This window comes from Uranotaenia lowii, chromosome 2, assembly GCF_029784155.1.
Source record: "Uranotaenia lowii strain MFRU-FL chromosome 2, ASM2978415v1, whole genome shotgun sequence".
NCBI classification, from domain to species: Eukaryota; Metazoa; Arthropoda; class Insecta; order Diptera; family Culicidae; genus Uranotaenia; species Uranotaenia lowii.
Window position 1 is genome coordinate 223,523,595 of NC_073692.1, and position 13,148 is coordinate 223,536,742.

Below are 13,148 nucleotides of genomic sequence, written 5' to 3' on the forward strand. Positions count from 1 at the left end.
CCAGATGTTTTCACGGTTAAGTCGGTCGAATGCTTTTTCGAAATAAACAAACACCAGCTGAAGAGAGTCCTAGAATTTGTTGATTTGTTCCAGTATGATTCGTAGCGTTGTGATGTGGTCCACACATGATCGTCCGGATCGGAACCCAGCTTGTTGCCGTCGGAGTGTAGCGTCGATTTTCTCCTGGATCCGGTTCAGGATCACTTTGCAGAGTACTTTGAGGGTTGTACAGATCAACGTTATGCCTCACCAGTTACCGCACTCTGTCAGGTCTCCTTTCTTTGGGACCTTTACGAGGATACCCTGCATCCAATCGGCCGGGAATGTTGCAGTATCCCAGGTGTCAGCGAAAAGACGATGCAACATTTGTGCTGACAGGGCAGGGTCGGCTTTCAGCATTTCAGCAGGGATGCAATCGATCCCAGGTGCTTTGTTGGATTTCATGTTTTTGATTGCCGCTTCTATTTCAGCCAGCGAAGGTGCTTCCGAGCTGACGCCATTTATGCGGCTTACTGTTGGCGCTTTGAGCTGCGGGTTCTGTTGACCATCGCTATTCGTGACTCGGAAGAGTTGTTTAAAGTGCTCAATCCATCGTTTGAGCTGATCTGTTCGATCGGTCAATAACTGATCCGCTCGGTCTTTTAGCGGCATTCTTGCATTTGTCTTTGCACTACTGAGGCGGCGAGAAATGTCATAAAGTAATCGGATATCTCCATTGGCGGCGGATCTTTCTCCCTCTTCGGCTAGGCAGTTTTTCCAGGCTCTGTTATCTCGTCTACACGCTCGTTTAACTGCCTTTTCCAGCTCCGCATATCGTAAGCGGCGGCTGCTTTGGCTGCTCATAATTCGTTCAGTTATTATCATTATTAATTTTATTTCTGATTTTTTTTACACTTATGTAGTGTTCATTCGAGTCTAGAATTCGTTAAGATGTTCGCGCTGTTTTGTTCCTATGTTCTGTTGAATGATACACTATTATGGTGCTCAACCTCAAAGCCAATAAACTAAGCTCAAGGCTGATATTTGACCTTCTGCAGCTGTCAATAGAAGTGGTAGAAGTTTCTAAAGACCAATCTCAATGGACAATGCTCTTGTCTCCTGAGATGCTAACTCTTCATGGGAAAATATACACCGTTTGAATATAATCTGTTGTGGCCATGAAAAGCCATTGGTGGACTGTGGGTTCGGCGTTTGGCAAAACGACCACTGGTGGGACTCATTCCCCTAGTGGAAGTGAGCCTCTCCTAGACAACCCCTGGTGGCTGTCTCACCAGTGGAGGCAAGTCCTCGGACTGTACCTGGAGGCCAAGGCCGGGTCGATGTGAGCGCTTGAGAAAACAACCACTGATGGCCCTTTCCCCTCGTGGGATTGGACCTGAAGAGACAACCACGCATGGTTGCCCCATCAGTGGAGGCAGGTCCTCGTGACGCTGCCTGGCGGCCAAGGCTCGGGGGGGATCTCGGTCGCCTAGTTGACCAAGATCCAAACTCTTTCAGATGGAGGGCTCTGAAAAGAGCCAATTGTGGCAGCTGGACCCGGGAGCAAGGCGACGGAGCGAAGCAGCGAAGAAGAAGGCACTTATCTCTGCTTAAATACTAATTTATTTTTCTCTTACTTATCACTACTATTTACACTATTGATTTCTTCCGCCCATCTTGACGGTCTGGCGGTTTGATAGCAAATGACTCCTAGGCGCATAAAGAATGCGCCCTTAATAGGCTGACGAACAAGCACACAACCACGTGCTCGCGCCAGCTGGAACCGCCTAGAATTTTCCACATGCTTTCGGTGAGAGCAACTGTTTTGCTCTCTCGGTGCGGTGCTCTCGTGTCTATTCTCAGTCCGCTTGTCGGACTGAACATACTCCCCACCGGAAAGTGAGAAGTTGCCCGGTTGGTGGTTGTTTTCGACCTTTCTGGAACTTGGCGGTCCTCGAGAATGTGCCGCTACGTGGTGACATGTTGTTGGAATCGCTTGTGATTGTGGGAATTGTTCGTCAATATGGCAATGGAACATGGAATCTAATGGGTTTCGTGGAAGCAACACTCCTATTGGGCTTCCTCTGTCGCTGATGATGCTCTCGAAGAAGATCACTCCTGGCCGGATCTTCTTCCCTCTGGATTGTGTCGGTTTCATGCTGCACAGACCTCGACCTCGGTGTGGAATTTTGGAAGTGCCAGTTTGTTTTCTCAACTTGCTCGTTACCGTTAACATTTCGATCCTTGCTTTCTTCCTGCTCCGCTCGCCTACTTGGCTGCCCGATCCACTCCACACACACTCATGACGGAGGTATTCCGTCGGAAGGTACCGGCTTCTACATCCGGCTCGAAGGACCATTTCATGTTGTGGCCATGAAAAGCCATTGGTGGACTGTGGGTTCGGCGTTTGGCAAAACGACCACTGGTGGGACTCATTCCCCTAGTGGGAGTGAGCCTCTCCTAGACAACCCCTGGTGGCTGTCTCACCAGTGGAGGCAAGTCCTCGGACTGTACCTGGAGGCCAAGGCCGGGTCGATGTGAGCGCTTGAGAAAACAACCACTGATGGCCCTTTCCCCTCGTGGGATTGGACCTGAAGAGACAACCACGCATGGTTGCCCCATCAGTGGAGGCAGGTCCTCGTGACGCTGCCTGGCGGCCAAGGCTCGGGGGGGATCTCGGTCGCCTAGTTGACCAAGATCCAAACTCTTTCAGATGGAGGGCTCTGAAAAGAGCCAATTGTGGCAGCTGGACCCGGGAGCAAGGCGACGGAGCGAAGCAGCGAAGAAGAAGGCACTTATCTCTGCTTAAATACTAATTTATTTTTCTCTTACTTATCACTACTATTTAAACTATTGATTTCTTCCGCCCATCTTGACGGTCTGGCGGTTTGATAGCAAATGACTCCTAGGCGCATAAAGAATGCGCCCTTAATAGGCTGACGAACAAGCACACAACCACGTGCTCGCGCCAGCTGGAACCGCCTAGAATTTTCCACATGCTTTCGGTGAGAGCAACTGTTTTGCTCTCTCGGTGCGGTGCTCTCGTGTCTATTCTCAGTCCGCTTGTCGGACTGAACATAATCCTTGTTCAAATTGTCGCCAGATGTGATATGTCAAGATTTGAAGTGCAATCAGATACACGGTTTGTCATAGCATCGGTATAATCTTCAATCCTTCTCCATCTTGTTAGCAAAATAAATGATATCACATTATGCAGAGATCGCCAGGCCACGCCAGGCAAAATGGGTATTTTCAGTTCTAGAAAAACTATGTGTTTTTTAATCTTTTTCAGAGGAACACCTTCTTTTAGAACACGTTTTTCATTTATTTTTGTGTATATAATACTTGGGTTTTCATATGCCTAATGCGTAATTTTTCAAAAAATAAAATTAATTTTCCATTGGCTGAAAAAAAATTGAAGCAACAACTCTCTCAACTTTCTGCAATCATTTCTTTTTTCTAATCGCTAGAAATCATATCTAATACTACACTCAGAGGAAATCTTATTATAAATTTCATAAGGCGGCATCCATTAATTACGTAACGCTCCTAGGGGGGGGGGAGGGAGTAAGCTCAACCGTGACGAATCGTGACATAGGGGAGGGGGGGAGGTATGCTTCTCGTTACGTAACGATTTTTTCCTTAAAAATTTCAGTTTAATCGGAGCTATTTTGATGTCATGCATTTTTTGCAGAATGATAAGCAAACTAAAATCAGCTTTAAATTTGTAAGCTTCAACATGATTAAATTTGTTTTGTAACCTTTCCTCTTTAATGATTCTGAGATAGACTCTTTAAACTGTGTATTGGATATCCAAGAAATAATCGCTAGAAGATGTGTACAATTACCCCCAGGAACTCAATTCATCCTTAAGACGGAAATTTTACTATTTTTTTCAATTTGCAAACTGCAATTTTGGTAATTCCGACGAATATTGCTGGGTGGAGTATATTTTGCATAACAAGTTATGCTCCTTGAACAAAATAAATTAAATATGGTAGATCATCAGTTAACAAGGCCAGAACAATTATTAATAAGACAATCGTTTTATTTTATCAGAGAGTTATCATCAATGATTACTAAGTAGCGATTTGGATAGATATTAATTCCGTTTCGAAAAACGTTAAAAAAATTTATGTTGAAATCTTTTCTTACCATCGTAAACCATAATTAAAAAACATGAAAAGAGGGGGGGGGGGGGTAATTATCAGCGTTACGTAATTTTCATAGGGGGGTACATCAAAACGTGACGATTTGTGACATACGGGGGGGAGGGGGTCAAAAAAGTGCATTTTTGCGTTACGTAATTTATGGATGCCGCCTAAGATACATCTTATGAACCACTTTTTTGCGTCCAAACTAATTTTTCATAAGAGTCTTATGAAATTCTTTCAATTTTCATACGATGTTCTTATGAAAAATAGAAGAAACGGCATTGTGAAAAAATGATGAACACATTCATTCATAGCATCAGTTTTTTTTTCATCATCTAACAGTACGAAGCAATCGCCAGTTCATAGTTATTATAGTTTTCCTTCAATGTTAAATGATATTGTTATCTCCGGAATGGTAAGTTCGATTTGATGTTTTTGGTGTGAACGTTGAATATATTAGTAAACTAAAATACATTATTTGTTTACTTTTCAGCAAGCTGATCGGCAAAAAACGAAAGGTCGAAGATTAAGATGCGGCAAAAAAACTTTGATGGAGCCGTCTGTTGATGCGCTGCTGATGGTGACCATGAAGAATTTAATTTTAAACAAATTTGGCAAACAATAAAGTGAATGTTTTCAGCATGAAATATCGAGAAGTTTTCTTATTAGAAAGTGATTTACTGTTTCCATAAGAATCTCTCAAGAAGATCGCCACAACCTCTCATTGAAGTAGGCGTTCATCTTCAGAATTCATTCGCGTCATAAGACAATCTTTTGAATTTCATTAATTTTTCTTATGGCGCCACTTCAGAGAATCTTATGGCATACATAATAGTGTTTTTCTGAGTGTAAAAGCTTTGAAAGCTGAAATGGCCAGTTTGGCAGAAAAACCATCAACCAAACGAAGAACATCAACTTGGGCCCATTATTACCTCGAACGTCAAAAAGCCATTGGATTTGTAGGTGCTTACTAAATTAATATTTCCTTTAGGTTGACCTGGTTCGAATTTATCAAATTCACATCCCACTTTTGCTAAACATCAATTAAAGTATTAAGTTTTTACTTAATTTATATGCCTAAACCACGTGTAACCTGAAGGTGCTTGCTCGCCATGGTCTTATTTTTCTTAGCAAATGGTAACTTTTAAACTAAATTTCAATTCAATTTTGAGTACTGAAAAGAAATACTAAATTCGGATACTCTGCTGTATTTTTATTTGTGATTTTTGCTTTTCGTCAGCAAAAGCAGAAAGTTTTAAAATAAAAATAAAATTTTAAGTCGTAACAAACATAAAGTTCTGTTAAAATTTCAAAATTGTCTTTTTATGTATCTAAAACCAACTTACGTAAAAATGGAATAATATATGCTAAAACACACTCAGTCAGCTAGTTTAAAACTAAAAATGAACATTCATAAGAGTTCTTAAACTTGCTTTTTATTAAATCTTCCAGCACTGATGAACTGATGTACAAGCTAAGAAGAAAATGAAATGTAAACAAAACAAAATAACAAACTTTTAGTCAATTATGAAAAGGTCGTATCTATTTGACGAGTTTTGAGCAAATTGATGTTCAAGATTCGTTACACATTTCGTATTTGCGTTATCAAAATTTTACGCTTAAAGCTAATGAATTGCTTCAAACTAGCATGAAGCACTTAATATAAACAGATATGATGCGTTAAAATGCCCGCTCAGAGAAGCCTAGAATCTGTATTTCTCTGGCTTGTTCAAAGTTGTTAGTTAGCCACTTAAGTAAAAATAATCAAGGTAAAATGAACCAGATGAATTCACCTTGTTGTGAATATATTGAAGCCGTCCATTTTTCTACGATGTTAGTTTATTAATTTTTGAGTTCATATACAGTTGCGCTCTTCCAAGAATCAGGTACTTCAAAAGTTGATTCGGCTTGTTTAAATGATTTCTGGAATTTTATAATTCAAGCTTGTATGTGTGTCATTTCGTCAGTCTATCTAGTGACAACATTATAATGATGCTAATTTTCCCAACTGAAATTTATTCGAAGTTCATCTTATTATATAGAGCAATTCATCTTATTGTATTTAAATATATTTATTAATGAGTTCGAGCACCATTGCGCCCTCTCGAAAAATTCTAACTTTCAAAAGAGCTATCTAGAAACAGCGCCATCTATTGCGCCGTTCAAAAGTTACAAATTAAGCAATAGTTGGCACTGTTTTTCGACACTTTTTAACGGCGTCTTCAAAAGAGACACTGGAAATTTCACACAAGTTTCTGAAAGTTGTTTGTGCTTCCAGTTAAAGAAAAACACGTAGAGAAGTTGAAAATGTAAGCATTTTCGGATATCCACCTAAAATACCGATTTTCATACCGATTTTTAGGATTTCCATACTAACAAAAGATTTTTTTTGGGTTCTAAAATACCGATAAAAATGTGGCATCACTTGTTGAGAGCGTATGCATTATCGGTTTTGTCGTTTTCGCTGCCTCAAAGCAACCTTTGCTTTCGAGTAAAGCGTTGAGCGAGAGAAGGTTGATCAATTCATACTCAGCAAAATACAATCACTAATGCCTGCTTAATTCCGACTTTCGCCTTTCTCCGATCATCGACCATCCTCCAAATTTCATCCGACATCCATTCACTTCTTCTTCCACAAACTTTACCGACGATACCATGCCTCGTCGTGATAAAGGCATTCTAAATTCCACACCACTGTTCTTCGACTGTTCCGCCTGTCGAAAATTCCGAGGCTTGGGATTCTAGCTGTTCAACGTATGCCCTTTTCACCTCTGGATTCTCCAACCGGCGGACGTCGTATCGACACCCGACTTTCTCCTCGCGCCGTTGGACACGCGCAACTCTCAGTCGTATCTCGCCAAGGAGGAGGTGATGGTCAGATGCAATGTCTGCGCTTGGTTTGTTGCGGACATCAAGAAGGCTCCTCCTCCATTTTTGGCTGATGCAAATGTGGTCAATTCGAGTTTCTGTTTGGCCATCTCGGGATACTCAAGTGACCTTATGTGCTGGTTGATGGGGGAAGAGCGATCCACCGATTACCATGTTGTTGTTGCCACAAAATTCTACAAACATCTCTCCGTTTTCGCTCATCTGTCCTAGGCCATGGCGCCCCATGATCAAGGTTGCCGAAAAAAATTCTGTGTTTTTGAGAAAAAAAATCTGAGTTACTGTGATTTTACCCAAAAATTCTGTGATAGTTTTTTGTGATGCTTTTTCCTTCAATTTCATAGAAAGTTCTTGATAAATTAGGTCTTTTTTATATCAAAGTTTGGCAAAATCATTTAAAATAACATATTTGATCATACTTTTTTATTTAAAGTTTAAAAAATCTTAATTTTATTTTGGCTTAAAAATCATAATTCTGGAAATCCATTCAAATTTTAAAAATTCTGTGAAATCTGTGAATTTTTCAAAGTTATGTGAAACAGATTCTGTGATGAAAAATTGCTCAAAATTCTGTGAAATTATAGATTTTTCTGTGATTTCGGCACCCTTGCCCATGATGCGCTCAAGCTCCTGATTGTAGGAGCCAATCTTTGCGTTGAAGTCACCTAAGTGAATTTGGATGTCACTCTACGGAATTTTCTCAACCACTGCTCTTTCTCCTGCAAATGGGCAGCGTTAGTTGGCGCATAACACTGGACCATTGTAAGGTTTCTAACCCGTGTTCTAAATATGGCTACGATTATTCTTTCGTTTATCGGTTCCCATCTTATGAGGAACGCAGCGCAAATCAACTCCTCGTTCCTGAGTAGAGTTTTCTTCTCGGACTTGCCCGGACTGTGTCTTTTGTTCTCCAGTGTTAGTCCCAGAATTTCTAGCTTAAGGCGGCTAGCATCTCTAGCAAGTTGAGCTAGCTTGCCTTGTTGGGCAAGGGTTAAAGTTAAAACGTTCCAAGTTACAATTCGTGTCCGTGTTTTCATGCTAAAAGTCGTCGCCAAAGTTCCAGGTCGGTCATTTCTTTCGGATTCCATAACAAATTAATAAATCGGGAGCAGTGGGTGGTTAGTCTTATTTAGTCCCTATTCCGCGATAGGGCTGCCATTTGGACTTAGCTGGTGGGAGCCGTATTTCATAAATTCAGCCACTCGCTGCGAGATAGATGCTGTTTAAGCCGCCCCTAACCTGGAGAACAGACGCTCAGTTGGGGGAGCACAAGGTACAAATTGCACTCTGTTTCATTGGACAAGCTGATCTGAGAAGTTTTCCATCCACGGTGGTCAGTTACCATTTACTCATCTCGTTGTCAAAAATCTAGCATCCAGATCACTGCGGTGGTTAGCCATCGGTGGCGCCATAAACTTTAATCTTATATCTCGAACTAAGAAAATCTGAAAAAATCCCCTATTCCACCCGTATGTTATAGAAAACCAACTCCTTCACGCTACTCAACAGATAAAACCTTCACAGTTGACTTCAGTCTTTAAAAAAAATTCAAAGCAAGTGAATCCTTCTCAGCTAAGTTCCTTCACGTACACCACCTAGTTTCCCGAAAACACCCTTCTTTTTCCCTATATGAGATAAGACGTGTTAGAATCAATCGACTCACATGTAAAGACTTCTTGTGCTGCTGCTATTGCTCGGGCAAGATTGTCATGAGGGTGGTTTTCAGTTTCTGTATTATATGTGAGTGATATTTTGAAATTCAAAACAAGATTCACCGTATTAGTAGTAAAATCTTTATCAAAGGTTTTCTTTTTACATATCTTAGTTTGTTACTGATATCTACCATATTCAATCTAAACTCACTCTAAAGGAGTGATCAAATTTTTCCCTTTCGTTTCAGGAATAAACGCGCCAATCACAATCATCCCCAAAAAGCACGTACTAGCGAATATTGAAAAAACTCCATAAAGTTCAATCGTATTCATTAGAACAGGAACAATCTGACGAATAAATGAAAAAAGAATAATTATTTGTAAGTCACATTTGAATCTCACTATGCCACATACTTTCAAAGCTATGAATGCAAAAAGGCACAACGATACCATACTGATGGTATTTCCAACGTTGCAAATCTGAAAGGGAGTTAGTGAAATATGTCTTCAAAAGTAATGTGAATCTAAAAGCAGAATTATACCTTTGCCGGCAGAATTTCTGGCAGCAGGAAAAATGGAATGTTGCATAGTCCTACGCAGTACATAAACACTCCAAAGGATAAACTGACTACCGGAATCCATCCGAAACCTTCTAGATTCACATTGTGTATTTCGAGCCATGAATACATCCCCAGGGTAATCATTCCAAGTCCAGTTCCAAAGGTTGAAACCATCAACAGTAGTTTTCTACCGGCAAGGTCGATCAAAATTGACGATCCTATGATTCCGACTACCTGAATGGCTCCAATGATGATTGACGACGTTCCTGGGCCTAGAGATGATCCAGATTTCTCAAAAATGGTTACCGCATAGGTTAGAATAGCAAAAATCCCACAAAATTGATTCAAGAACACGAGGAATATTCCGATCAGTATTCCTTTGCAGGCCGCAGCTGAAGCTTGAAAAGAGAATAAAAAGTAATTGGTTTTGAATAACTTTTGAACATGATTGAAACTTACCGAAATCGCTAAACTGAAGCTTTTGGTGATCAACTTTCACATCCTGTACGCAACTTTTCAGTTGCTCAAATTCTAGCTCAAAATTTGACGATTGTAAATCCTGATTTCGATACCCTTTGTAAAACAATAATGATCGTTCAGCTTCCGGTAATCTGCGTTGCTTTAGCAAGGACTGAGGAGTTTCCGGAATTAGAACTAACAGCACTGAGAATGCCACTGGCAGGAAGATCATCACAATGGGAACAGTTCGATAGGACAGCCACTGTCCTACGATGTACATTAGAAGAATTCCAGAATTAACGGAAAACGCTAACAGAGAGCCAAGAACACCACGGATCCTAGAATGAGAAGGTAAAGTTAATGATTGATTTATAGCTGTTTTTTTGGATAAAAAAAAAAAAGATGAAGAGGTTGTACATAAGACACAACCACAAAGTTTACGTAGAATTACGATATCAGTATGTTTCTTCTAAAAGTTTAACGAAAATTTAATGTATTTTAACATGATTTTGTCAGTTTCAAATCGTGTTGACTGACTTGCTTGCTTTCATGTAAATTTTTTTTAAGTTTGTTTGAGTGAGAACTCGATTATTCAACAATAAATAAATCATTAGTTTTCTTAAAATTATAGTTCATCTATTTTTTTCTTGTTTTCAAGTGGTGAAAATTGAGAAAGTTTCAACTAAACTAATAACACGTGGAAAAAAGTAGGGCTTGTGATATAGCTCAGTTGGCAAGTCTGTTGTCTCCTGAGCCGATGTCCGCGAGTTCGAGCCCAAGAGTAAAAATCGAACACAGTTGTACCGGATAGTTTCTCAGTAACGATCCGCCAACTGTAACGTTGATAAAGTCGCGAATGCCATAAAGATGGTAAAACGACTATAATCGAAACAAACAAACAAACGTGGAAAAAAGTGTTGTTCCTTGTCAGTCTTAACACTTCAACATAAAAACAAATTAAACGACAGCGCCATCCACCTGAGCATTGCTAGACTTTCGCAAAAGCGATGAAGCCAAACTCGAGTTCAATGTGCATCTATTTAGTTCAAAAGTTTCTGAGCAACTGATAAAATTTTCTCAATTTTTTCTTTTATATGCGGAAAATATCATTGCGTTTGCTAAAAAAGGTATGGTGTAAAGCGGAATAACAATGAAGGGTATACAGCATACATGAAATATTTCTTGCAAAGTGTCGACAAAAAAAGCTTACTTTGATCCGTTGGTTTTGCTTCCGGGTCAATTGGAGATACATACATAGGACATCGAAGAAAGGGAAGGCCGCCGCTCTAGTGCATGTAGGAAAAAATATACCTACGAAGTATAATGTATCCAAAAGTTGTCATTAAGTGATTTTTATTATTTTGAACAAAAATGTAGCTAGTGTCACCATTTGACACTATAAATTATTAAGTTTAGAAAGTATTAACTGTAGTTTTTGCAGTTTTCTGGTTCGAGAATTTGTTTCTTGTTGAAATAATATTTTAATTTAAAGGAAAAACGAATCATGCTAAACCTTTTCATGTGGCCCCATAAAAACGATTCATTGCGCTCTTTCAACGTCTTGTCTTGATAAACGCCAGCAACATTTCGTTGACCAAGAAATGAGTGGAGGATCCATTTTATCTTCCATTTCATTTTCAGAAGCGAAGCAACATCTTGATCCCCGACAGCAACACGCGTCTACTGCTCTGAAAATTTTAAACTCAACTGGTCAACTGATTTTCTCGACAGTTATATTTATAACTTTCCAAACACTAATGCGTACTTGCGCTATGGTGTACTAATGGTGTACTAACACACAACCAACCCGAAATGTTGCTCGGAAAAGATGTCCGATAAAGAGGCGTTTTTCGTGACGCGAGATATGTTCGCGAATTTCAATTTGTACCCCTATAGTGTTGCCGTAAGACGTAATTCTACGTCAAAAACTCGCTTTCTATCAGAAATGTTGGCTACAAAGATAGGGAATGTAACAAAAACACCACCTCCGCAAAATCCAGCCACAAATCTTGCCACGTAAAGATGGTAAACAGTTGATCCGAAGTACACAAGCAACCAGAAGGTCTAAAAAGTAACCAACTTCAATTTTGCATCATTTTCTTCTGAGTTTATTAGAATACTAACTGCATTCGGAATGCATAGGCAATGAATGGCTTTTTTAACTCCAATCATCGGTGCCAGAATTCCGAAGATCAATGCACCCAGCATTGCCCCTATGCACAGAATGGATCCGATCCAGGAACTTTGTTCAATCGTGACAGGTCCTGTGTCTAGGGGAGATTGGTCCGATTGAAGTAGCGGAAGGAATGGAGACACCCATCCTAGGACGGCTCCATATGAGAGGCTTATGATGTTTACTGTAGAAGAAAGTTTTTGAAATTTGTTTTACATGTGTTGTTCTATGGTACATTTAAGATCAACATATTTTTATACTATAAATTTAACAGTGGTCATTGCATTTTAAGTGCAAAGATGCATTTAAAATACTTACCGATGCATGTAGTGATTACTTGATGGAAAACGCCAGTTCTTGTCATTTTTGTTGGAAGTATTTCTATTTATCCAGCTTTTCATACATTCATATCTTTTCTGAACCCTTTATATTTTCTGTTTGGCAAGTCGGCTGAGATTAAGAAAATTTTAACATTTAAAAGGCTTTTCAGTTTAAGTAGAAGAACATGAACGAATAATCAGATTGCAAACGTCAGTTTAAAAAAAAAAAAAAAAGATTCCAAATAGGATTGGATTGGATTTTGTATATTTATAGAGAATTTTAACCATGTTGGTCATTCTTCCTCTAGATTCCAAATTTGGTCCATTATAAAGGGTGATACGGTCAAAATTTATTCAATATCAACTTGACGTATTTCTTTCAATTTTGCATTTAAAAAACCTGAACTCCCCTCATTTTGTAGGTGTGTGTAGAATGTTGCTCCTATTTTGATTTTGGAATTCACTCTTCAGTTGTCAGAATGCCGTCCAAGGAAGAACAGCAGCGTATCAAAATTTTGCTAGCGCATCGCGAAAATTTTATTTATTTAATTTATTTATTCTTCACGGTCTTCGATAACTTAATATCATACAGACTGGTTACTTGAACTACGCTTAAAACTATCCTTACTTATATTAAAATCAAAATACACATACACTTGGTTGAACAATCTACAAGAGATGTCAAATGGATTATAAAATTCATTTCTTCCATAATTGTTTAATCTTTGCGGCTCGAAATTTCTTAGGGAACGAGATGGGACATGATACGGTATCCTTTCGATGAGACTGGCACTATCTATATTCCCGGATATGCTCGAACGCATCCGAGCTACTCGCACGCAAAGCTGGCAAAATCGCTAAAAGTTGCCAAATCAACCGTTACAAACGTAATTAATGTGTTTGGGGAACGTTTGTCGACAGCCAGGAAGTCTGGATCGGGGAGAAATCGGAAACCGGAAGCCGCT

At 39.5% G+C, this 13,148-nt stretch overlaps 1 protein-coding gene across 1 annotated transcript; it reads right to left on the reverse strand.

The window, feature by feature from the left end:
• Positions 1-1,612: 1,612 nt before the first annotated feature.
• Positions 1,613-12,275, reverse strand: LOC129742356 (facilitated trehalose transporter Tret1-like). The gene is made up of 9 exons (XM_055734248.1): positions 12,182-12,275; positions 11,815-12,047; positions 11,624-11,754; positions 9,691-10,028; positions 9,214-9,629; positions 9,086-9,151; positions 8,898-9,019; positions 7,625-7,653; positions 1,613-2,154 (listed from the first exon to the last, which is right to left on the reverse strand). Exons 1-9 carry the CDS (start codon positions 12,225-12,227, stop codon positions 1,613-1,615), a joined length of 1,923 nt encoding a protein of 640 aa, XP_055590223.1. The 5' UTR covers positions 12,228-12,275.
• Between the last annotated feature and the right edge of the window lie 873 nt (positions 12,276-13,148).

What these genes read in the sequence shown, in the direction of transcription:
- LOC129742356 (XM_055734248.1), bottom strand. Translation starts at nt 12,227, where the DNA reads ATGACAAGAACTGGCGTTTTCCATCAAGTAATCACTACATGCATCG. An exon ending in GCTTCAGTTTAGCGATTTCG is followed by an intron (nt 9,630 to 9,690) that starts GTAAGTTTCAAT and finishes TCTCTTTTCAAG; the next exon opens with CTTCAGCTGCGGCCTGCAAA. An exon ending in GAAACGAAAGGGAAAAATTT is followed by an intron (nt 7,654 to 8,897) that starts GATCACTCCTTT and finishes TGGCTCCTACAA; the next exon opens with TCAGGAGCTTGAGCGCATCA.